The sequence below is a fragment of the Coturnix japonica genome, chromosome 7 (genome assembly GCF_054131305.1).
Source record: "Coturnix japonica strain WE chromosome 7, WE-NBRP24, whole genome shotgun sequence".
Classification (NCBI taxonomy): Eukaryota; Metazoa; Chordata; class Aves; order Galliformes; family Phasianidae; genus Coturnix; species Coturnix japonica.
Window position 1 is genome coordinate 16,828,370 of NC_140669.1, and position 25,874 is coordinate 16,854,243.

Here is a 25,874-nt window from a genome sequence, read left to right on the forward strand (position 1 = left end):
GCCTCGAAGTTAATACTCTTTTGAGCAGTCAGGGTAACCTTGTGTGAAGCAAACCACACCTACAACTTACACTTTGCACAAAGCATACTAGTACTGTACTTGCCTTTCTAATCTCTTCCATGCTTCTGTGATGAGCACTCCTGCCAGTGAATCATGGCTTTCCACGTTGAGCCTTCCAAAAAGTCAAAGACAGCAGTTTGAAAGTTTGCTTAAGAAACTAAAAGGAACAAATCTAAGAGACAAATGTCTTCCCGTTATTTATCATGCTTTATATTTCCATTGCTTATTCCGATCAAACAAATGTACCCAAAAACACATTATAAACATTGATGCATTCATAATTCTATTTATCATGAGTACAAAACATATCAGTCCTGTTTGGATGTGGCATAGGAAGTTAGATTTCCTTACAGCTGGAGTGTTACTCCAAAAACACCCTCTTTTTATTACAAGATGTACAATGTATAGATGTGGAAATCAACAAAATACTGCTTACCTCAGTATACTATACAGAGTGTCCACTATTGCCTCATTATCCATGTGTTCTACTTTGTTTTCTGCTAAAAAGCAAAGAGTTAGAAACTGGGAGTGATTTCTTATATAGTCAGAAGTCCTTAAGAGAAGTGGCTTCTTCTTCTGTAACTGCCATAGCACGTTCAAGGCAATTCCCACATGCTTTTCAGAAAGCCTGGCCTTGTTCCTGCCAACAAGGCTGAACACTTCATCTTCATGGGTACAATTATTTATCTGGCTCAGAAGCACATCGCTGCTCAGAGTTCGGGCTTGGTAATGTCTCAGTGCAAACAAGCAAACTTGCCTCAAACAAAGCATTTTTCTAAGTCCATCAACTACATTTAAGGTGTCCAGAAAGATTTTTTCATTTTTCACGGTAAAACACTGTTTCACAGAACAAACTTGGGCACCTGAAAAATGGGCACTTCTTTTCTTTTCATACTGTACGGTCACTATATTGGAAACTCAGCTCCGAGGTATCTGTAGTGAGACAGAATTCAAGCAGTTAAATATAGTCAGTGTGTGAGCACAAGCTCCTGAGTTCTAAATAATTTTAACTAATAAATCCTTATAGCATGAAAGATTTTCTTCCCTGTGCAAAATGAAAGCATGCAAAAAAGTATGTGTTTTCCAGCTATTACACAGTAATTTTTCTATAATGAATTAACTTTATAATCCCTCTTTACAGGCTGCATTTATTGCTTCTACCTGCTCCATTTCCTGTGTTTATGAAGAATTCACTCCGATTTATCTCCGGAAAAAGTAGTGTGGATTGTGACATGGATTCGTGCTGTTGGAAGTAGGGAGGACCTCTTATAAGATTTTTTGTTTGGATTAAACAAAGTGAAACAGACCAAAGGACGATCACTATTAAATCACAACCAAGCAATCTCCAACAAAATCTTAAGTCCTAATCTGACTGCTTTTACAAGGCTGTTTGCTAATCCTCCACATTTCTCAAGTTATCAGCAAATGCCACGTAGATGCATATGCATGGAACCAAATGTACCCAGCTATGATAGCCAAAAGTAGCGATCACCAATGGTTGTACCAGTGGCTTTTAAACAGAAGCCACAATACAGAGCTGTCAGAACTGAGTGAATCCTCTTCTTCCCCTGTGCTAGCAGCTGGGAGCAGGGACAGCAATGTGGAACAACCTGCAGGCCAGTTCCAAGCATAACCCTTTAAATCCTAATACTAATTTATACCTAATACTAGAAGGTATTCAGCAGATGCAAGGGATTTGTCACAAGCTTCTACACAATTTTAAGCTGCAACTTATTTCAATGTCTTATAAAAAGAAACCCAAGAAAAAAAGCCAAGTGTTCTGAAAATTAGGAGCACAAAGATTCAAACCAGGAAACGTATACCACCCTAAAGAACTACTTCTATTACCGTGCAGAATATAAACTAAAAGCACAAGAAGGTATTTAATGCAGGCTGAAATACAACGAGCATTTTTCAGAACTGCATTACAAGACGCATTACGAACTACAGAAAACCCGGAAACCCTCCACCAAGGACAATACACGCACATGCTCCGCTCACCGACAGGGCTACACGCGGGCGGTACGACAGCACGGAGCGGCCCAGCGCTCCGCCGGCCGCGTGTAAAGGGAACGGGGACCGCAGGAAGCTGCGAGCCCGACTCCCAGCGTCCCCGACACCGACCCCCGTGCGCGGAGCCCGGCCCAGCGCCCCCAGCCCGCACGTACCCCTGCCTCCTCCCAAGTGCCGCTGGGGGCGGCGCCGGGCGGTGGGCGGAGAGTGGTCGGTCAGCATCAAGTGATCGGAGACGATGGCACTGCCGCGCTCACTGTCTGTATTCATCCCTCCAGCTTTCCGTGGCATGGCCTCAGGCTGTTACCGTTCCACCTGAAAACACAGCCAATATTATCTGGTGACCCGCTGTTTCGCAGCTGCTTATCACAGGTTTGGTTTTGTCACCACTTAGTACTCAGTTCTGGGCTTCCTAAATCGTGAGTCGATCTCTCATTTGTGTTTGGTTTGTTGTTTTTATTTTATTTTATTTTATTTTTTTAATTTTGTGTAGAAATCTGGAAGGAGAAGATTATGTTCCTTCCTTCAACAGGCTTCTCAGCATCTTACAGGACTTGCATCCTCCCTCCCCGTTACACATGACTACAAACCCCGCGCTCGCTGCTCAGAGCGAGAAAGCTTCTGTTTCTATTGCAGACTGACATGACACGAACGGCAGCGCAGACACAGGTTGAGATCAGGGACATATTTCTACAGTTTTATTTTTAGCTCTTCCATCCCCTCATCCCACACGCCAATCAATCACTGCTGCGGCGGCTCCCGGGGCCGTACTGTCCCACGTCCTGCCTGTGTCCCGGCCGTTGGCCGAACCGCCGCTCCAGCCGCGTCCAGCCGGTAAAGCCGTGAAGCAGCCGGCGCCTCCCGCCCCTCCAAGGCCGCGCTTCTTCCCGCCAGGCCCGGCCCGGCTGAGGGGAGTGGATGCGGCGGGCGGGGCGCCGCTGACGAGCTCGAGGGGGCGGGCGCCCCTTCCCCCAACCGCTCGGGCTCCTTCCGAGCGTTCCCCGCCGCCGGTGTATTGCTCCTCCGCGCGGCCTGTTCCTCGTTGCCCCGCGCCCCGCCCGGCCCCGCGAGGTTCGGCCGCCGCCTCTCCCGCATCCGCGCCCCCCTCGGCCGCACCGCCCCCGGGGTCGCCCCCTCCCGCCCTCTCGTTCCACTGACGCAGTCCGTGCCGCACCAGCTCTAACATGGCGGCGGCGCGCTGAGGAGCGCGGGGCGACGCGGGCCGCGAGCGGGGTGAGTGCCGGCAGCGCCATGTGGCCGGGGGAGGGACGCGGCCTGGGCGGCCGCACGGAGTTCGGAGGCCGGGGACGGAGGTCGCGGGGCCCGAGACCCGGCACGAAGGGGCAGGAGCCGAGCGCCTTCCCGGCCCGCCGGGGACACAGCGGGGAACCTCTCGCCGGGCGCCGCGGCTCGTCGTGCGGGGCGGAGGGCCTGGAGCACCCGCGTGAGGGCGGCCCCGGGGATAACGCGGGGCCTGGGGAGCTGCGGGCGGGCCGGGCCGGGAGGCGGCGGCCGGGGCCTGGTGAGAACTGCGGCTGTTGGTGGGGGTCGCGCGGCCGGCACGGCTCCACGCTGCGGAACGGGCTGCCTGGCGCGATGTCTGCGGCCTGGGTGCTGCTCGGAGCCGGCCTCGTAGTTTGAATGGAGCCTTCCTCCTCCGCCAGAAGGCGAAGTAAGCGGCGGTCTGCGTGCCACATGTTCTCCTCCCGCCGCAGGCCTCTCCCTGGGATGTGGAGCCTGGAGGAGCTGCCGTGGCTGCAGGAGGGTCCCCCGCTCCCTCTTAGGGCTTTCTAAAAGCTCTTCACGCGTGTTAATGGGAAATACATGTCAGACCCATTACGTTTATGGCCACGGCCAAGCCATTAGTAGTGCATATGTATGGTTATTCTTGAAATCTTCAGGAGACTTTGGAGGAGGGAGGCCTAGGAGAAAAAGCAATAGTATATTGAAATAGGCTGAAATTTCTATAATATTGCCTTACAATTCACTCAGATAGGTGTCTTCCATAGGCTTGATAAGGAGGTCAGTTTTGTTGGTCGCTGCTCAGTGTTAGACTTAAATTCATGATGTTTTTAGTAAGAGAGAATATGCAGTTTTTCATGTTCTTGTTCCATATTACCTGCAGGAAAAGTTGTTGTTCGTTGGGTCGAGACAGAGAATAGGTTTTGTTGCTTTTGGTTATTTTTTTCTCCTTTTTTTTTCCCCTCTTTATTTTGTTTCACAATAATGCACTGGGAACAGCATGACTCACATTTTTAGGTGCCACCACGTTAAGTAAATGGTCAAAATATGACAACTAGACGTGTTTTATGAAGCAGTGCTTTATTTACATTTGAAGAACGTATATTTTTTATTCACTATGCTTTTGTAAAATTACTTTTTCAAATCATTAGGTGTGAAAAAAGTATGTCTTTAGTATATGAGGTAGGTCTGAGGGGGCACATAAAAATAATGTTGAGGATTCTTGGAGAACACCCTTTGGGGCTATATATTTTAATAAGAGTGTTGTGGTTTTTTTTCCAGTCCTTTTTTGAGAAACAATTTTTGTTTAGGAGTTAACTGATCATCCAGCTGTTAGTTTTACTTATTTATTTTTTTCCTGGCCTTTGGATTTCAGAAAATTAGCAGGTTATGAGGGAGCTGGGAGGTAAGTGTGTGTGCTGCAGTGGAGAATATTACTGTAGTGCAGTGTGATGTTTCCAGAGCCATCTTCCATTAGGAAGCAGCCAGGAGCAGATCCAGCTGTCTTGTAACAGAATGAGGATTTGGTTGGAGGTTGGGGTGGGACTGGAAGGGGGTGAAGAACTAAAGTTGAGCGAGGAAGAGAACAAGAGATGATAGAACAAGATTTTTGGGCGTTTATGGTTGGCAAATATACATCAGCATTAAAAACTGTGTGTCCAGCTGTTACTGTTTAGCCTAATTCTGCTCTTCAGTAACTAGGACAGAAATCTGAAGTTTTGGTGATTCCAGCAGGTGTCTGACTTGCTGATTACACTGTACTTTCTTCTACACAACCCTCAAGCTTGTATTTTCTTAGTTCTAAAATTCTGGTTTATTAGTTAATGGCTTCTTCTGGACCTAATGCTGCTCCAGTTTCCAGTTCTGAATGGTAGGATTGAGTTAGTCATGTTCTTCACTGCTTCTGGGAGCGCTGTGAGCACCAACTAAAGGCACAGACAACTCTTAGAACAGAAAAGAAAAAAAATACAACAAATTTTTCTGTGCAAGTCAGATGATAGAAAACTGTGACTTACTCTCAGCAGCAAAGTTTTTTCTTGGTGTTGACCTAAGAGCATAGGTATTTTAAGGTATTTTTCATTCTAGGTTTCTCTTTATTGGGACAGTAAAAGGAAGGGCATGATCTGGTGAGAACTTGTATCCCTGATCAGATGGTTTTAGGAGAATGTTATCAGCTTCTCAGCTGACTTTTATGTTCTTCCAACTGAGATGCTATATCTAGGTCTGCAATCCTTGTGTACTTCAATACGGGAAGCTTAATTTTATGTTAGCAGCAAAAAATCTTAGTAAAAGTAATGTAATTAGTTCTGCTATGCAGTAGTGTAGGAGTACATTCTGCATGTTTATTCAGAACCAATCTGAGTATCTAACATCCCTTGAAGAGGATAGCAGGCTCTTGGCAGGCAATGGCTGATCTTGTCAGGTACCTCTTCCCTTGATTGCATTTTTTAGGGGGGAAAATATGATATAAACAGTTCAAAAGACACTTTCAGCATTACCTGAGAAAAAGAAATTCCACAGACCTCTGTAAAAATGCTCTGTAGAAAAAAATAGTATTGTAAGTCCTCATGATGGCTGAGATGACATCCAAAATCTCAAATGCGATGAAGTGCAGTGCCTTTTAAAAATCTGTGGGCAAAACAAAGTCCTGTGCTGCTGATTAGTAAACTGAAGGCAAATTAATTTCTTTAGTTGTCATTGCTGCTATTTGGGAGGTTTTGTTGTGGTTGTTTTTTGTTTGTTTTTTTTTTTAATAGGAGAATGTTCTGCTGTTTGGGAGCACATTGAAGAAATTGAGGCTGGGATTGGGTTTATTGGATTTTTGTCCTTGCCTTCAGTGTCATCCTACAGAGCTGGAAGTTCTGATACAGAAATGGCACTAGTACTAGGATATCATGCCTCATTTAGCAATCATACTTTCATTTACAGTTTAATCTGTATAAAACAAACATACCATTCTCGGGCTATGGCTGCACTGTCATATTTAGTTTATATGTGCCACTGCCGAAGCCTTTTCTTGGAAGGAGGCAGAGGAAGGTGTAGTTTTTGTGTGTTTAAGGAGACCCACTTCTACTGGGGCTGGCCATGCTGTTGTGTGAGCCCTCTGTTCTGGGATTCAGCCCATGTGGCTTTAAGTGACTGTGGAACAACACTAGTGAAAGTGATGCATGCTTGGTGTTCACTTGGCATATTTGTGTTCTCTACATTCAAAATATTACTTAAAAATATTTCTGAAGCTTCTGAATGGCTATCTTTGTAATATAAATCAGTGTAAATTTGTCTTTGTGTGTATGAAGATGATATGAAACAAAATTCTGGAAGTGTGGATTTATGTGGTTTACTTTTCATTTGGGCATTGAATGAAGATCACTGCCAAAGATAACTGTAAGATGATGTGAGGAAACTAATAAGAAGACAAAGTCAAGGAGAAATTAGAAGTAGGGGAGATGAGAGTGGATATGAGTAGGTGATGATAGAGAATGAAATGAAAGAAGTGGTCATAATATTTTTTTCCAGCAGAATACATTTTTGCTCCAAACCTGTTGTGCTCTTTGCAGGGACTGGAACAAACTGGCAGTGGGGTGGGCTGTGTGCTGTGGTTACAAGTGAAGGGTTCATTTTGCTCAGAACTGGGGAATAGTCCCGTCCTGCTGCTTGCTGTCAGCTCTTGTGAGATGTGTGACACGTGGATGTTCCAATTGATGTGCATCTGTGAGTGCACATTTCAGCCTAACCCATCTTGACTAACCCGTTTCAGTTCAAAGAACGTGTTATATTAAGCAGTATTATTACTAGATCCTTGCTAGCACAGGTAATGGCTGGAAAAAAAATCCACAGGATGTGTTTTTTAGCATATCAACTAGTAGGAGTTATAGTCTCTGGCAGAGATGCTTGTGAACAGTCTGTGAGGGTTATCTTTTACATTGGTGTGGCTCATTTTGGAAGGGAACAGCTGTCTGCTGCCTGACCAGGAGCTGGCCATCTTTATCCCACAAATACTCAAGTGAAGGAATGAGTAATGCAGGTGTGAAGGGATGCAAACCCTGAAAGACACAGCAGGTGATGCACTAGTTATTTTTTTTACTAGTTTTTATTTATTTATTTATTATTTCTTTTATTGCTGATAATGAGATTAACATTAAATTAAATAGATGCTTTTGTATTTGTTGACAAATAGATTATTTGAGGCATACTGAAGGTGGTTGGTTGGTTTTGTTTTGTTTTTGCATTGTTTCCTCTTCTCTTATTCAGGGCCTCCTCTAGCAGGAGATGGATGAAAATGCTGAGTGATGTTGTCATTTCAGAATAGTGCTTGGATTGTCATATCCTTTAGTGCAGAGTTTTGGAAGGAATAAGTAAGCTGTCTTATCAAGGTTGCCCTTCTCCATAGCATATTTTTGTATGTAGATACAGTGGATGCCATTTGGATTGACTTTAGAATCTTATTCCCATAAAGCTTTATCAGGTATTGTGAGTTAATAGCATCTACATTTTAACTGATGTTAAATTTAAGGAGAAAAATATGCAAGTCATGTGAGCTCTGTTGTTCCCAACACATGTAGTACTGAGCTTTACATGTAATTTTCTCTTTTTTTATTCTCAAACTGCTTTTCTATGCTGGTTCTAAAGTCAGTCCATGTACTTGCTTTTAATACAGGCAAGTTTTGAGTGATCATTGTAAAGGATTGTATTTATTATTAAATACTACATGGATTGTATGTGACTCAGTAGTACTGTCCTCAGTGAAGAGATGTGTCTGAAGTGCTGGCTGTACAAAAGGCACTTATGTCTGTTGGAGAGCAAATGCTCTCTTGAGGTATAGGTAGTTTAAGGTGAATGTTGCTGGTATTTTAGCCTGGTTGAAGAGGGCTGTGACTAAGTTTACCCAGCCTGTAAGCTCTCTCCTGGTTGTACATATGTCTCCCTTCCAGTAGGTTTTCATTCTGTTTTCCAAATGTTTTTAAAGATAAGGCAGTTCTGGATAGCTCAGGAGAGTCAATTGCTGCACAAAAAAAGATGTCTGTCAGTGTTCTCCCCAAGAGAGGCATTTGCAGCATCTACTCAAGGGAAGGTATGTTTATTTGGTGTGATGTGTGTCCAGTCAGCCTGCCTGCCCTGAGCAGTTGCCATCTAGCACCACATGCAACCGGTGTTTATTGAAGAAGCAATACTATTAAGGACTTAGCAGTTTGTGGGTTTTTTTGTCTGAAGTACCGTATACAAATGTTTGTGCAGACCTCTTTATTTCTCCAGCAGATTACCTTTAAAGCAGGGTTGAATCCCTCCTCACCCAACCCACTAAAGGCCAAAATACCTCGAGTTTGGGTACGATTAGTCAGTTACTGCACTGCTCACCCAAACAGTTTGATCACCTAACAATATGCATTGTAGCATTTGTTCTGAGAGGCTTTCTGCAAAAAAATGATGTGCTCTCTTCCTCTCCTTTGTAGCTGTGTAACACATTGAGCTGTTGGCAGCATGCGAGTTGACGGGCAGCCTGTCCTCCTGCCCACCTTAACTGTGTGCTTGTCCTGGGTCCAGCAGCCTGTGACCCGACATCCAGTTCCCTGGCTGTGTGCGCTTTCTCTGATCTCTGTCTGGCTACAAAAGTTACATTAATAGTAATAGAAGAGATACAGCAGAACAGTTTAGCTAGAAGAGCAAGCAGGCTGAGTCAGGGCTGCTGCTGCTTTTGGGGAATCTCTGGCTTGTGTGAATTAGCATCCCTGTTATACAGCTAAGCGTGTGTCTGTTGAAGTTCTGCATGTTTGCACAGTCTAGCTGTGCTAAGAATCACGTGGATAATAAATTGCTGAGTGGTGTTGCATGTAAATCCTTCCTGCATTGCTCTTGTGATTTTTTTAATTTTTTATTTTATTTTTTTAATGTGTAATCTTGGCAAGATGCTAGGAGTGATGCTGAGCACAAGGAGGGAGAATGCAGGTTAACGTGGATGATGTAGAGTCTGACATCAAGAATCCTGGAATTATGTTCCAAAATGAAGGGTTATTCCTCAACGTACCAACATGTTCTAGTCTTGATCAACATAACTTCTGCTCTTTGACCAGTCTCCTTATTTGTGGCTAAAGTCCTGGTATTTCCGAAAGCTTGCCCATCTGACATGCTCAATTGTTACGAGGAACTCAGTGAAAATCTTTTGTGTTAAGTTGCTTACTTCTTTACATCCAAGTTTGACACAATATCATGTGCAATCAGGGACAGCCTGTCACCTCTGCAGTCAGGAAGTCCATCAGTCTGCCTCAAGTCTGTACTTCCCACTGAGGAGCTGGGCAGTTTCTCATGGGAGAGGTGTGCTAATCAGGCTGCAGGTATTGCAGCCCAGAGCTGTGGTCTGAAGCCATCACTGTAGTTTGCCATGGGACATAACGCACTATGTAAGTAGTGAAGCAGGCTATATGGGTGGGTTTTTTTGTTTGTTTGGTTGTTTTTTTTTGCAAGGGCAGATGAGTGCTGCTCTCAGCATGGATGGGAAGTGAAAGCAAAATATGAGATTATCAGCAATACTTCATTTTTTTTCTGTCACAAGATGATGGACTCAACTACAGCTGTTGATGTTCATCGTTTCTGGACTGTCCACCTTACTGTACTCCTCAACGTTACGAGCACAGCGTACTTTCTTGAGTTGCTGTAGTTTGTGGTTGACGTATATTAATAGAATCTTAGTTTAACTGGCCGGGTTGTGAACTGCAGCCACCAGTTTCTTGGGGAAAAGAGGCTGCCATAAGGCTTGTCCCCCTGACCAGAAGGTGAGTGGCCACCTCAGCCACTGATGCTGATCCAAGCAGACTGCAAAAATGAGTCTGTTTAAAAACTAGATGACAGTTGCAAACAGTTGTTTGACATGGCTGTCTGGTCTCAAAACTGACTTTGTCTTCCTCTGACACTATTTTACCTTGGCAATCCAAGAATTCCTCATCTGAAATATGTCACTGAAGTTTAAATTCGATAACATTGCAGCAAGAATGAACAGAATTACTCATTGGCTCCACAAAACATGAAAATGGCTTAAAATACATACACAGCTCTTCCTTAATCTTTAAAAATACTGGTTTTGTTGCCTGTTTCTAAGGTTTCTTTCTGTTTTTATCTCTTCTGCAGCTTTTGTTGTCTTTATAACATTTTCCACATTGCAGAACTTGATCATAAATTCATTTTTATTCTTTATTATTTGCAGTATTAAAATTTTCGAAGCCATGGGAGTAAAGGTCCAGAGACCTCGTTGCTTTTTCGACATAGCCATCAACAATGTACCTGGTAAGAAAATGGAAAATAATCAATTCAATAACTGGATGTTCCTGTAAACTATTTAAGAATAATACAAATACTAGTTAACTTGGTAACAAATACGTCTTTTTCTTCTAGCTGGAAGAGTGGTCTTTGAACTGTTTTCAGATGTGTGTCCAAAGACATGTGAGAATTTTCGCTGCCTTTGCACAGGTTTGTAGGTTTTAATATTATTTATAATTTCAAATGTAATACCGTGTTTGCTAATTGAACATCTGCGTTAACATTTTCTTCACTTTTTTAGGTATAGAACTAAGTACATCAAGCTCTAGTTCTTGATATCTCTGGAGATTTAGCAAACTTCTTATAAATATCTGGTGTACAATCAAAGCAGTTGTAGTTTTTGGCTTAAGATATTGCAGAGAGAATGTGCTAATCAACTGTAAATGCTGGCACAGTCAGCTGATTTTCTTTTACTAGCACAGATACTACTGTGATACATAGAATCATAGAATTACCCAGGTTGGAAAAGACCTTGAAGATCAAGTCCAACAGTAGCCTAACCAGTACCCTAACAACCCTGTGCTAAATCATATCCATGAGTATATTGTATACATCATGAGTACATTGTATACATCATCACACATTGTACAGATACATTGTATAACATCATCCACCTTGAAAAGTAGCCAATAAGAGGTCAGGATTACTTTTTAGTTTTGCTATACTTGAATATGTTTGAAAGCTGTTGCTGGTATGCATTAATATTTTGCTTTGCAGTAGTTTTGCTGGGTACTGGTGATTTCCACTCCTAGTGAAATTCAAGTTATTTGTTGAAAAATTTATTTCAGAAAATTCTTTGCTAGAAGCATTTCCAAGTAGAATTATTTCTCAATGCACTGCCTGTTTTATTTGGAAATGCTCACAGCTTAGCAGAACTTGAATATTATCACAAGAACGATTCTGTGAATACGTAAATCTGTGTTTAATGTTTTCAGCTTTTTCCACCTCCTTTTCTTTCAGTTTGCGGTCTTTTAGGTCAGTGCTTCGTAGCCGTTAATACTAAAAATCACTTAGCACTTTGTACTAGTACTAGTAGGTGTGAGCACATGATTGCACTCATGTCAAGTTAGCTAGAGCACTTTGTGCAGCATTCATCCTGTCTACAACAAATGTAAGCATTAGCTCATCTAGGGATTCTGGCTCAGAATCAGGTTATCAAAAATGGCTAAGAAATTTGAACCTTAAAGTGATTATTTTTATTGGATAGTAGCGTGTTTTCATGTGTCCATGGCAATCTTTATTTTCTGTCAAATACCCAAAAGTCAGATTTACTGCATAAGGTGTTATTCCCTGATTTGATATTTTTCATTTGAAGTCTTTGAACAGCATTTCAGGTGAGAAACATAGTTTGTCATTTAGTTTAAAATCAGATCAGATTTAAAATCAAGGGGCAGAGCTACTATGCTGCTTTAAAATATTTAAGAATAGTGAAGAAAGTATTTTGACAAAGTATTTATGATATTGGTCATAAACATCTTAACTTCTAATTTTATTTGCACTTTTTTTTTTTTTTCTGGTGATTTTGAAAAAGATATGCTATCTTCTTGAAATGGGTCAGCACCTCTGTTTTTACTGGCATGCCTGTTAGGTGTGTGACAGGCCAGCGGAGTATACAGCTGTACATTTATCAAAGTTCCTATCAGAAATGTTTTTTGTAGCTGGTTAGATCCACGTGGAGGTGTCAGGTAAGTTCAGAGGCAACTACCAGTTGCACAACTTGGAATGAGATTGTAAGAAGATAACCTAGTGGTCTGGGAGCAATGAAAGGAGGAATCCTTTATCTTTCAGGGTAGTCTCTGCTCCTTGCTCTTACACTTTACTTTGAGGTTGGCTCTGACATTCACAGGGCCCCCAGCATGAGTTATTCATCTGGCTGTCTCAGCAGAGACCATATTTATTTGAAGGTAGGAGCAGAAGTAGGTAGTGTTTTGCTGAGGCAGAGAGCTGGCTTATGAGTCTGAAGAGCATTAGGACTGATGTGATGCAGAGGAGGAGGCTGGCGGTTGGAATCATGAGTTGGGAAGGTAACAAGATTCTTTAAAATAATTCTCATTCCCTCCCTTTTTTTTTTATTTTATTTTATTTTATTTTATTTTATTTTATTTTATTTTATTTTATTTTATTTTATTTTATTTTATTTTATTTTCCCTTTACTTTTTGGCTACAAGTTTTTATTCTACCTTAGTCCTGTAACTGAAGATCTAAGTTTCTCAATTGCTTCTGAGCAAAGACAGTTATGTTAATCTGGCTGTTTAATTTCAGTCAACCTATGTAGAAGTCTTCTCAGCAGTAATAGTGATATATTGTCTCCTTATATATTTAAGCCCCTCCAGATAGGTGGCATTCTCCATTATCTGTGTGAGCTCTTAATTTAATTTTCTGTGAATTAATTGTGTCTGGGCTGGCAAAAAAAAAAAAAAAAAAAAGGTTGTTATTATGTTGTATACTAATGTAAGTAAGGAGTTCTTTTAGTATAACTGTAGAAACAGAAAGTAGGTTCCACATTGCTTTCTTACTGGCATTGCAAGTATGTGCCCACCTCACAAATGAATTTTTCAGAGCTCGGTAGGTAGTCTTGATTAAGCATTTAAATAACAAATTTTCGTAGCGGAGATTATGCAGATACAAATAGTCATTTTGTTTTTTGTTCCACTTCTTCTTCTTTAGGTGAAAAGGGTACAGGAAAATCCACCCAAAAGCCATTGCATTACAAAAGTTGTCTATTTCACAGGGTAGTGAAAGATTTTATGATCCAAGGCGGTGACTTCAGTGAAGGTATGATGAAAATCTTTCAAGAAAAAAGTAATGCTTATGCAGTAGAATATTTTGTGAGTCCTATGCGGTATCATCAATTTACGTTAATTATGCATTTTAACTGCTTTTTTACCTACTTCTGGCATAAGAAACTTTATGTGTAAACTTGCATAACAGAATTACATAAATTTATATGCACATGGTCTGCTCTGTGACCTCATGTCTCAGAGCATTAAGTACTTAACTGCAAGTTATAAATATGAGGATAATATCTATCTGCTGCTGAGAAGTAAAGAAAAAAGGGAGTATATAGCAGAATGTGGAGAAAAATGAAAGTTTTCCTACAAATTTGCTTCTGCTTAGTGGTATTATGAAGATGTCTAGATCTTTGCGTATCTTGAAGAATAACGTTAGTGATTTGTATGCAGCTGTATGCTGTTCTGCATTATGAAGCATCTTTCATGTGATACAACTTTTTGCACTGTTATAAGTTTTAACTCATGTTTCTTCTTTCAAGGAAATGGCAGGGGAGGAGAATCCATTTACGGTGGCTTTTTTGAAGGTGAGAGTTGTATCAGTCTGCTTCATTTTGGTGATATTGTAAGCAGTTACCTATACATTCTGTTGTTTTAGTTCTGTAAACCTGAACATCATGGCTTTTGTGAAGACTTTGTTTGGTATTAGAGGCCTTTTATTTTACTTCAGATAATGTTATTTTTACTTTTAAAACAATAACCTTTTTAATTGATGAAAAATAAAACCACAGGTGCTTTCATATGTCCGTTTTACTGGATTCACAGTTTTAGAAAAAAAAAGTTTTCAGCACAGTATTCTGATTCTGAACGTATCTTTTTAGCTTCAGTAGTTGGCTAGAAGTCGTGGATTGACTTTTCTTCCAGTCAGAAGTAGAAACTTGCCTCTATTATGTCTTTCTTGTAAATCTTACCTTTGTAAGACAGTATAAAACCCTGCTTTTCTGAACCCAAGGGAAATTAAGTATGAGGAAGCCATCCATTTTCTCACAGTACTGGTTCTCTTTCAATCATTGATGCATAAGAACTTTTCTCTCCAGTGTGCTTCTCGGGCTGTGTTTGTCAGGAGTGTAATCTCTGTTTCTTGGAGCAGTTTCATATTACACCTAACCCTATGTGATGGCCAGCCACCACTGGCAGGGCAGGTTATCTGTCCTGCCATTTTTAATGTTGGACCTCGTCTGAGCTTGCCGTGAGGCATTAAAAGAATGATTTATTGTGGAATCAGGCTTCAGTTTTATATCAGACATGTGTTGAATGAGCAGTTTGCAATTGCCAAAAGGAGCAGGTCATACCTTGCACTGGTCCTTATTTGGATCAGACTGCAAACAGGCTGCATGCTAAAATGTCTGAAGACCATTAAAGCAAAAAATGCTTTATTTTTTATTGTCTTTAATTGAGTTTTAATGCAACTTTTTACAGATGTGACTAGTAAATTTATTTAACCTGACTGAGTTTACTTAGAGCTTTCTTGTAAGCGTATGCAGTGTGTATATATATATATGTATATAAAGTAATTGAAAATACTTGTTTTAGATGAAAGCTTTGCTGTAAAGCACAACAAAGAATTTCTTCTTTCAATGGCCAACCGAGGGAAGGATACAAATGGTTCACAGTTCTTTATGTAAGTATTGAGCTGTCCTGTTCTGTGTGATTTGCTGTTGTTTTTTAAGCAGTGAAGACTGTTCTGTGAGCTTGCATGGGAGGTAGCCTACAACATAAAAAAGTTGATGTCTCTTTAGGAAGTTACATGGAAGTAGCCTTTTTCTACTGAGCTCCTTAGGGGAAGGTGTTCTCACTCTACTCTTTGGTGCTTATTGTCTGTGCAAAAGAAGTTTTGTTCCTTTTTAGTGGCTGTCTTCAAACTCAAGCAACAGCATAAGTCTGTTAGCTCCCTGTAGAGCTTTCTTCCAGTATATATTGTCTGGAGGGAAGGAAAAAAAGTTCCACGGGTTCTCTAACTAACTCAAAGTAATAAAAAAATGTTCTGTCACAAGATAATTTCTCGATGCAGTCTCGTTTATAACTATATCTAAAGCTTAAACCTTTGGAATGCATCTGTATGACGTGCTTCTTTAGTTTAGAAGTAAATACTTGAAATTCATTGGTCTTATCCGTGTCTCACTACCATGATTAACATGGTAAGTTGTGCTTGTGATTTATCATTAAACCCTTATTCTGGACTATTTGGGTGATTGTTACTGTATGTCTCAGGCTTTGGGGTGCTTTTTTTTTTTTTTTTTTTGTCACGGTTGATGCGTGTATGCCTTAGTAATCCTAATATAGGGGAAGGCTGTGAACTGTTCTGTTGTCTGCAGGTGCAGAGAATCAGTTTTACTTCTGATGTCAAATGTTTTGTACATACAAACGTTATTTTCTTCCTTTGCTGATTTATTTTCCCATGAGTTTTTTTTATTGTTGTTGGGTTTGTTTGGTTTTATTTTTTCCCCCCAATTTTGCTCTTCTGAGACAGTTGCCTTAATTTTCATTTCTGTTCCTGGTAGTATTCTTGTGACTTAATAAATACAGTTCTTAATACATTTGTTTTATGAGGGTGAGCCTGAAGATTTATCACAAATTCTTCAATAAAATGTTGAGAGGTATTGAATAGGAAGTTTGTGGAAACCATACAATGTTTTTAACTGCATACAAACCTAGAATAATATATAGGCTGTATTCAGTTTTATTAATTCAGTAACTTTCATCATCTGTGTGGATGCTTCAAATGTTGTCTGCTTTCCACTAAAATTGACTTCTGTTTTTCTTTTTAAATTACACCCACTGGAAACAACAGAACTACTAAACCTACACCTCACTTAGATGGGTAAGTGTCTGTCACTTTCTTATACTTTTTTGGGATCTGCCTTAAAAATTGGAATTCTTACTTTTGCTTAAATTCTTCAGACATCATGTTGTTTTTGGACAAGTCATCTCAGGTCAGGAAGTTGTGAGAGAAATAGAAAACCAGAAAACAGATGCATCTAGTAAACCATATGCTGAAGTACGCATACTGAGTTGTGGAGAGTTGATTCCAAAATCCAAAGGTAAGCTTTAACTCTACATTTAGGTATATGTGAACTGTGATATAATGTTGCTGATTTTCTTCCTGTTGGTAGACACTAATGTAGAGACATCCTTGGTAATGTTATGGATGTACAATCAGTAAGGAATTCAGTGTTACTTAAGTACGATTTGTCTCTGAAAAAACAGCTGGTTTTGGTGTAGATGATGTTTTCTCTACTAGGTCAGCCTTGGTACTGGACTGGTAGGCCTTGTCCTAAAGAATATTTTAAGTGTAGTAACAATCTGACTATCTTCAGTAACTGTGTCTTTTTTTTAATTGAAGTTATAGTTAAGTCTCCAGAACAGGCATGTGGAGTTGGAAAGCCTGAATGCTCCCTGTAGCAGATATCCTTGTTAAACAGCTATAAACTGTATTCATAACCTGGAATGGGACAGAATTTGTTTTGCTCTGCCATTCCAGAGATGAACATGATATTAGAGACTGGATTCTGGTTCCCTTAAAAAAATAAGGGTCAATTAAAGATTGTGCTATCACTAGAAAATCTCAGTAGATGAGACTTGTGGTACATGTTCAGTAGGAATTCTAATAGGGATTGTCATAATTTTTCGTTCTTAGTACTATCTGGTGATAGGTACTGTGAACGGTTGCACTAAGGATTTTGAGGCATGAGACAAGGTTAATTGTATCTTTGGCCCAAAGAAAATGCAGGCATTCAAATGTGAGCTTCTTGGTTGTTTTGTTTGCTTTATAGTAGTTCTCTGGTTACCTGCTGTGGAATTAATTTGGGTTCTGAAGTGATCTTTTTAAATCCCTTGAAATTTCAAGAGCTTCTCAAAAGCTCTGCAACTTTTAAAATTAACAAGTGAGTTGTCCTGCATGTTAGAACATTTTTTTTTAATATATTTTTGGATTATACACAGTAGAGCTGTATCAATTGGAAAATGAACAGGTAGGAATATGTATATGGTATGGGCGGAGCCAGTGGTCGAGAAACCCACACTCTGTCTTCCTTGGTTAGACAAACTTTTTTTTAAGCTACTCAAGAAGTCTTGAAGTGGAATGACTAAATGGAAGTTGTAGTTTCAGTTGCACAGGCTTACAGCTGTTAGACAGGCTTTTAAAGTACTCATAAAAGGAACAGGAGAAAAAAGTGCATTTTTTTCCTTCAGCTTTTCTGGAGAGACCTGACTGGTCCTACCTGTTTGTCTGCACAGTTGTACCTCTTCATCTTGGTACTGCTAGGACCCTGGAGACCCTGCTTATTGTAGCTGGTCTGGTGTGCCATGGAAAGAGGTTGCTGCCAGAGTGATGGGGGAAGGCCACTCAACTGACCATAATGCACTGTACTAAATAACAGTGAGCAGAAGGAGCATTTGGAAATCAGCAATACTTAGCCCTGCCCTCTACTTTCCCAGTCCTAGTGCCTGAGTGCACAGAGGAGTATGGGCACTAATGCAGAGCCAGCCTGATGAAGGTACTACTTTGCAGAATGAACATGGTGATTAGAGAATCCCTCTATTGAAAGGGAAAGGCATTCTGCAAGATCTACAGAGGGAAGTCCACCACTACTGGGAGAGGTGATGGGATGCCTGTAATTGTTTGCTAAATGCATAATATGAAGCAACTGAGCTGTGATAGTCTGAGGTAGCAGAGATTGAAGGAAGAGTTTTGTCAGCTGGACAAACAGCCAAGCTGCTGTCCACAGATGAGAAGTAGGAGAAACTGCGATACTTGTGAGTATAAGGAAGAAGCCAGGGAATCCATGTGAAAGGAACAGTTTTTTGGGAGGTGAGTAGCAGCATAAAAGGTGATCAACTGAGTCATCTAACAGTGAAAGAAAGGATGCTGTGAAATATGAAGCAGTTACCAGAGGAGTTTTTGGGAATGTGTTATCTAGGGCATAGGAACAAAGAGATTGACAGTAAGGGAAGTATAATAGCGGTGAATTTATGTGGGAGGTTATGTTGTGATAGCAAAGGAGGCTTAAATTGAGGTCTATTTTATAGGCTTGTCTGATGTGCAACACAAAGGAATGGGGCAAGACTTGTAATTGTATTTTTCTATCACTTCAGTTAGCAACTTTATTTTTCCCAATAAAAATTAGGAAGTGATTATGTAAAGTAATGTATTTAGGAATCATGGATTGTCAATGAAAAACATAAAGCTTTAGAAAGCAGTGATTCTTATTAATCACATTTGTCTGGACTTTTGATTTATCTCCTTCCTTGCTTCTGTTCTTATCCCTCCAACCCCCAGATACTCACTTCTTCCATAAGCTCTTTGCATAGCATTGGTATGTCTCTTTGTACCAGCTGGTTGTTCTGAGCTGTTGTTGCTTCATAGTATTTTGTTTTGTGGATTTATTTTTTTTTCATAGATGAACTGACCATTGGGTACAAATTGTGTGCTTTGGTTTTGACAGGTCTGAAATGAAGCTAGAGACTGAAGCTGTGAATTATTAGATGAGATCATCTGTTCTGATCTTTGTGCCTGTGACTGTTTCTGGCCAGGTCATTTGTTTGTTGCAGTCCAGGAGTCTGATACCACGTGTCTAACTGAGAGTTGCTACATTTCATAACAATTGAAATGTGGAGAGTGCTAGGTTATACTGTGCAGTGTGATCATGTAATTCATGAAGTGTGGTGAATATATGTTGCAGTGAATGGAGTAGGAAGTAAGGCATCTATTTCAGATGCGACCGTGAGCTGAAACCTAATCCTGAAGTTAATGATCTGGAACAGTTGGACTGTAGATAGAAATCTGTTTCCTTCCCACTGACCTTCATGCTGCAGGAGTGGCTTCGTTTGTTGTTTTGATTTTTAATTGCCCTTAACCACACTGGTTCAGTATTCAAAATAGTGTTTGCTCTTGGACAGGGTGAGTGAATTGTCATCAGAGAGTGCGTGGGTTGCTCCTACGTAGAGGTAGTGCTTCCTATTTATTTTCTGAAATGTGCTGACTCTCATGTCCATTAGGAGCCATAACTGTCTCTATACAGTTGGTATAGTTTGTTTTCACTTAGTTTTATACTCAAAAGCATATCCAGTTACATCCAACATGCAAGAGGCAATAAAAAGTTCCTACAGCATAACATTTATCAAAAAGAACCTATCTGAACCTCGGCTGGAATTGTGTTTTGGATGGCCATCTGTGGGTCTGTCCTTGCGGATTTTATAGTGTTTGTCCAGAATTTATTGATTCCCATGAAAAGCTGATTGGAAGTGCTAGTCTATTACAAGAAATAATGCATAGCAAGGTGGGAATTGACGTATTTTTATCAGCTTAATAGTAGATTCAATGCAATTTTTGTGGCTTCTGATTGTCTCTGAGGAACTGCTGCTTTCCAAGTTGTTGTTTTGGAAAAAATAGGTTAAGTTGTCCAACTGGAGAATTTCTATGCTGCACTCATGTGATTGCTGTTACCGATGCCTACTGCTGCCTCTTTCAAGTGTCAGTCAACTTGATAATATCTGCAAAGTAGCTGAAGATCCTAATATTGATAATTCCAAAATCAATGGCCATTAAATAGCTGCTTGGTTTTTCCAAAGGGCAGTTTCCACATGTACTCTTCATAAGTGTTTCTTCTGCCTCGAGTTCTTCAAATGAATGTCACTGCTTTTCTTAACTTTCAGTTCTCAATCTTGCTTATGTATAAAACAGTTACTTTTTTTTTGTATAATTGTTTAATGGTGAATATTTTTATTTTTTTTCCTCCTGTCTGCACTGGTATTGTGTTGTGCAGTTCATGATAGAATGTTTTTGCAATTTGTAGGAGCCATGTCAAATAAGATTTGATGCTAATTAAAAAACTTAACTACAATTATACAGAAACAACCAGTGTGCCCTTCCAGAGCTTTCAATAGAACTTTTAATTTTGTGGGTAATAGCTTGATAGGAGTTTCTTAATACGTTGGAGAGTATCCATGCCATTTAATTAATTTACCTGAAGCGTGTAATGGTTAAGTAGGTCTGAGTTCCATTAGAAGGCATAAAAAGATATGTGTGTTCTTGTATTACTTCCTGCTGGACTGCCATCAGACTGCTAATAAATTTCTGATTTGCAGCTCCGGTAGGCACACAAGAAATGGTGATGTACGTAATTAAGGAATAGCCTGCTCTTTAGTGTGGTTCTTTTTCATACCAGATGATTAGTAAGCAGTTTGTACCTTTGTGTAGAAAAACACCATGAGCTGAAGGAGCAGGGCTGTTCTCTGGGCACTGTTTCACTTAGTAGCAAAACTAGTAATCTGAGTCTACCCTCTGCTGGGCTGACTTCAATGAATTTAGTGCACAGTTTATTTTCTTTTTCTAAACTTACCTCGTTTGTGGTTTGAGTATCCTTTACACGATGTCAGATTACACCAAAAGACCGCTAATTTTATAAACATTTACAAAATTAATTTTTGAGAATACTGCATATATAGCTTATGTTAATAAAAAAGTCTTCTCAAAACCTACAAGGTTACAGTAATTCTTGACAGTACAAATTTAGTTTTAAATCTTTTTCATGAAAACAAAGTATTTTAAATTCCTTATATGTTTAGATACCTGTGCTGTATTTTACTCGGGAGAAACAGTCTTTTTCTCCAAAACTTTGTTTTAGACTGTTTTGATGAAGTGCTTTCATTACACAATTACAAGCAGCTTTGGAAATTCCTAGATAAGTTGATTTTTCTGAGGTTTGTTTATAACTGTTTGATACCTAAATATGTTTTTATTGTTCTGACTTAAAGCCAAGAAAGAAGACAAGAAAAGACACAAGTCGTCTTCCTCATCCAGTGACTCGGAAAGTTCAAGTGATTCAGAATCCTCTTCTGATTCATCATCGGATTCTGAGAGTGCTTCAGAAGAGAAATCTAAAAAGCGAAAAAAGAAACACAAGAAAAATTCCAAGAAACATAAGAAGGAAAAGAAAAAGAGAAAGAAAAGCAAGAAGAGGTCAGTATTGAGGGTTTTTTGTTTTTTTTTTTTCTTTTCTCCAACATATTCCTGTGCAGTATTGTTTTCCTCTCCTGTAACAACACAAAGTACTATTGTGACTTGACTTTTTCTGATTTGACAACAACATACAATGTCTGTATGCTTACATACTGCAGCTTGTACAGGAATGAAGGAAATGTAAGAAACGCTCATTTAGAGCCTAAGCTTTCTTTGTGGAATTAAGTCTGTTTCACTGAATTTTATTGTTTGTATCAACTACTTGGGAGTTATAATTGGTTTTTAGTCTGTTATATACATAAGTGTAAAAATCTGAACTTAACTTTCTTGATATATATTTATTTTAAAGCTCTGTCTAAATAGAAAATAAGTGTTCAGTGTTGCTTCACTGGACTACATAAAATGAAAGTATTAATTAAAACTCTACTGAAGATGCGTGTTTCAGAGTAAGGATGTAGGAGAAAGAAGTTGCTTCTAAAACATTTCCGTTTGTTCCCAAGTTTGATTTTTATTGTTTGTATGCTGAATTGAGAGAACTCTGAATTATTTGAGTTGATTGAATCCTTTTTTTCTCATCCGCATAACTTGCTTTAAAAATAAATATTTATGTTTATACAAAAATACAGTTCATCTAGTGAAAGTGAAGATGAAAACCCTGAAGCACAGCCGTTATCTACTGTCCGTCCTGAAGAAATTCCTCCTATACCTGAAAACCGGTTCCTAATGAGAAAAAGTCCTCCTAAAGCAGATGAGAAAGAAAAAGAGAGGAAAAGCAGAGAGAAGGAAAGAGAAAGGTAGTATACCTGTTTTGAGTTTGACTAGATGCTGATAGTGGTATGGTTGTAGTGCTATATTAAAACTACTGAGTTATTTCCATTTTAAACAGCTGAATGTTGTGATCACTTCTGAATCATTTTTTTTGATTGACAACTGTTGGTTTTGTTTTTATTTTTTAGAGCAAAAGTTTCATGTTTGAGTGTGGTGTTTTGGTGAATGAAAAATTTAAAACGACTGATTCAAGAAAAAGCAAATTAAATGCGTTGCAATTTCATTTAGAATTCATTATAGCTGTCCAAGTTGAGTCTACAACTTACTCTGACTCCAAAAAAGAACTCAGCAGTCTAGTGAAGTACTTTCTAGTAACCAAAACTGAAGCTTTCATGAGAAATTTTGGTTAATTAACTAGCTGATATGGTAATACAGAAAATCTCTCTGCATAATAGCTATGCCTCTCATAATTTCCAATGAAAAGTACACCTAAAAATTAGTTTTCATGTTTCCTTCTTAGCTTTCTTTTCCTTCTAATGTCTCTTCAAATAAAATCCTTTTAATATAGAGACCAGGCAAGCTTGTCTTACCTATTTTCAGGTTAAATCTGTTAATTAACATGAGTGGTACCTGTTCAGGCTTTGTCTCGAGTAGGTTATTTTTTCCCTAAGTGGAAGTTTCATGTGGGAAGCTACTGCTTCATGTGTAATTACTGAATATGCCCTTAAGAAATTACGCAAGTTCCACGAACACTGATTTATAAAACTTGTACCATCTCAGGTTTTAAGTTTTACAATTATGGGATGTAGGATTTCACAATTGACCTTTATTTGTAGCTGTTTCTGCCAGTGCTAGAAATGATTAAATAATTAAATTTCACCACTTGAGCTTCTGTTACTTTACAGTAGCAGATTTAATCAGACCTTACAAGTGAACATCAGCTGTTCTCATGAAATGAACTCATAGTGGAGTGTGGCTGTGTACTGTCACTGCCAGGACACAATAGTGTCTCTCAGAGCTGTGTGAGAATATTAAGTTGTCTTTATCGTCTTTCTTTCCTTCTCTGATGTTACAAACAATACTCTATTTTATTTTTAGTAATCTATCAAATTCCCAGTCAACATACCAGAGAAGGCTGCTGGTGACCAGATCTGGAAGGAAAATAAAAGGAAGAGGACCAAGGGTAAATATTTGCAATCCCTTCCTCAAAGTAAACAATGCAGTAGCACTCAGTGTTCATTAGGATGGTCAATTTCGTAAATTAAAAATAAATAAATAAATAATATTACTATGCAAATAATCTGTGGGTGCATCATAATTGATTTAGGGGCTAAAGCTTGAAGTAGGACAACAGTGTAAATTAATTTCCTGTTTGCATACTGAATTTACTTTGTGGAGGAAGAATGTAAAACAACAAATGCTTTCATTGCATTGCTGTAGTATTTTGTGAGTTAGTGAATTGACTCAGGTCAGAAGGGGACCAGAACCAGTACAGTGTGAGTAGCAGGAATGCAGGAAAGGATATCTGCTTTTATTGGCAAGGGTGAACTTGTTAGGTTGCTTCTTCTGATTTTGTGCAACCATATGCTATTACTTGTAACAAATGTATTTATAATGGAAGTCTCTTTTCTTCAAATTTTTAATAAAAACTGTTGAAAAAAGGTATGAAGTATTGTTCTGGTGTTGCTTGTCAAAGCGAGGAATTTGCATTGTCAGAAAAGTCAGTTGCATTTGTACTAATTAAAATCTAACAGAGGGCTTCTCAAGGATGTTTGGGTACAACTATCTGGATGGAGAAGTTACCTTATAATAGTTACTTGATCATATATTTTGTATTCCAGATTTAGCTGAATGATGTCAAATACATTTTTTAGTAAATTAGTAACTTTACAGTGAATACATCTGAGTCATGTTAGGTGCTGTGGACAATCAACCACCGGGAATTAAAACATTGCTCTGAATTTCATGTGCTGTGATAGTTTAACTTGCACCTGGTTTTCTTTTTTTTTTTCTGTCAAGCGTTACCGGACTCCTTCCAGATCCAGGTCAAGAGATCGATTCCGACGCAGTGAAACTCCTCCACATTGGAGGCAAGAAATGCAAAGAGCTCAAAGAATGAGAGTGTCTAGTGGAGAGCGATGGATAAAAGGAGACAAGTAAGATGATTTCTGTTTAGTGTATGTACATTTAAATTTTTGTATATACTAAAAGTAATGCATACTTTCTTCAATTTTCAGTTATAGTTAATTCCAAGAAAACAGGACACACTTAGTTATCCCATCGCTTAAGTTTCAGACTTTAATCATGCTCATTTGTCATTACCATAAAAATGTAATTATTGTTAGAAATGATGTAGTGTGATTTTTAAGCAGCCTAAGTTGTGAAGCAGCCTCGCTCCTGACTTCATTGTTCAGAGTGGAGGAGATTCAAATTATTTTTTAATTTTTTTTTTTTTTTTTTTCCCAAGGAGTGAAATAAATGAAACCAGGAAAGATAATCAAAAAAGCCCAGGAAGGGGAAGGGAGAGAAAAACATCAGACCACAGACAAGGTTCTGAAAGTCCAAGCAGAAGAGGGGAAAAGGAGAAGAAAAAAGATCATAAATCCAGCAGTAAAGACAGGGAGACAAGAAGAAATTTGGAAAAAGATGACAAGCATAATAGAAGCAAGACCAAGAAAAGAGGTAAATCTAGAAGCCATAGTAAAAGCAGAGAGAAATCAAGAAGTAAAGAAAGAGACTCCAAACACAGCAGACATGATGAGAAGAGAAGATCAAGAAGCAAAGAGAGAGACCGTGAGAAAGACAGAGAAAAAGAAAAGCACTATGATTCTAGAGGGAGAGATAAAGAACGAAGTAGGAGTAAAGAGAGAAGCAGAAGGGCAGGTTCAAGAAGTAATGAACGTGACCATAGGAAGAGTAAAGACAAGGAGAAACATAAGTCAAGAAGCAGAGAGCGTGAGCATGCTCGAGGAAAACATAGTTCCAGCAGTAGAACAAGGGAAAGAAGCAAAAGCAGAGATCGGGGTAGAAGAGGTAGATCAAGAAGCAGAGACAGAGATCGCAGTCGAAGTAAAGACTATTCAAGGAATAGGGATAGAGAATCTAGAAGAAGACGATCAAGAAGCAGAGAAAGGAGAGGTACACCAGATAGATACAGAGGAAGAGAAAATAGGAGGAGGAGAAACTCGAGGAGCTCAGAGAGAGAGGAAAGTCAAAGCAGAAACAGAGAAAGGTACTCAAATAGAGAAAGTAGAAGCTCATATAAGAAGAATGATAGTGAAAGCCAAAGGAAGAGGCATTCAAAAAGCCATGAAAGTAGCAGTCCTGAATCCGGTAAAGGTAAGAAGTCTAGTAGAGATCAAGATAGAAGCCCTGATTCAAAAAAGAGACCAAGTAGCAAAGAGAGAGAATCAAAATCGTACTTGCACAGGAATAATGAAAAGGAAAAGACCAGATCCTCAGCTGAAAAAGAGATTAACCAAAAATCAGACAGTCAGGAAAGAGATCATGCCCCTAGTAAGGATAAAAAGTCTGATCGTGAAACAAGTCCTGGAACAGATGATGACAGGCATGGATGAGTGTTTGGACTTAATGTTTCCATTGTCTCAAAGTTTTAGAGACGTTTTGAGGAACGCCTTTTTTTAAGATGTGGACTTCAGTTTGGTCTTTTGATAATCTAAAACCTGGATCATTTGTACTGCTAAAGTTTTAATAAACTTGAAATGAAAAAGAAA

General features: G+C 39.3%; 2 protein-coding genes across 12 annotated transcripts in view; one reads left to right on the forward strand and one right to left on the reverse strand.

Moving 5' to 3' along the window:
- Positions 1–2,369, reverse strand: part of FASTKD1 (FAST kinase domains 1) — a 16,420-nt gene extending 14,051 nt beyond the window's left edge. For 5 of the 9 annotated variants that reach the window (XR_014947944.1, XM_015868555.3, XM_015868554.3 and 2 more), the window contains exons 1-3: positions 2,229–2,369; positions 497–993; positions 104–172 (exon numbers count right to left, since the gene is read on the reverse strand). Coding sequence is in view for 8 of the 9 variants with exons in the window: in XM_015868555.3 (XP_015724041.2) it covers positions 104–172; positions 497–831 (404 nt within the window). In the remaining variant the exon portion in view is untranslated. Of the gene's footprint in view, positions 1–103; positions 173–496; positions 994–2,048 lie in introns of all 9 variants that reach the window. The other 4 variants (XM_085552449.1, XM_015868552.3, XM_085552450.1 and 1 more) reach the window with 2 other exon arrangements.
- Positions 2,295–25,874, forward strand: PPIG (peptidylprolyl isomerase G). Of its 3 annotated transcripts, none has more exons than XM_015868558.3 (13): positions 2,295–2,445; positions 10,511–10,590; positions 10,699–10,773; positions 13,291–13,398; positions 13,895–13,939; positions 14,946–15,033; positions 16,204–16,233; positions 16,314–16,453; positions 21,168–21,372; positions 21,999–22,166; positions 23,239–23,323; positions 24,160–24,296; positions 24,608–25,874. In XM_015868558.3, exons 2-13 carry the CDS (start codon positions 10,530–10,532, stop codon positions 25,716–25,718), a joined length of 2,253 nt encoding a protein of 750 aa, XP_015724044.2. In that variant the 5' UTR covers positions 2,295–2,445; positions 10,511–10,529; the 3' UTR covers positions 25,719–25,874. The 3 variants fall into 3 exon arrangements, with proteins under 3 accessions (XP_015724044.2, XP_085408577.1, XP_015724043.2); XM_085552451.1 differs by lacking the exon at positions 2,295–2,445 and adding an exon at positions 3,232–3,595; XM_015868557.3 differs by lacking the exon at positions 2,295–2,445 and adding an exon at positions 3,232–3,306.

Bases quoted from the DNA above. Each gene is read 5' to 3' on its own strand.
- PPIG (XM_015868558.3), top strand. From the start codon at position 10,530: ATGGGAGTAAAGGTCCAGAGACCTCGTTGCTTTTTCGACATAGCCATC. The intron at 22,167-23,238 runs GTAGTATACCTG...TTTTATTTTTAG, and splicing joins AGAGAGAAGGAAAGAGAAAG to TAATCTATCAAATTCCCAGT. The intron at 23,324-24,159 runs GTAAATATTTGC...TTTTCTGTCAAG, and splicing joins TAAAAGGAAGAGGACCAAGG to CGTTACCGGACTCCTTCCAG.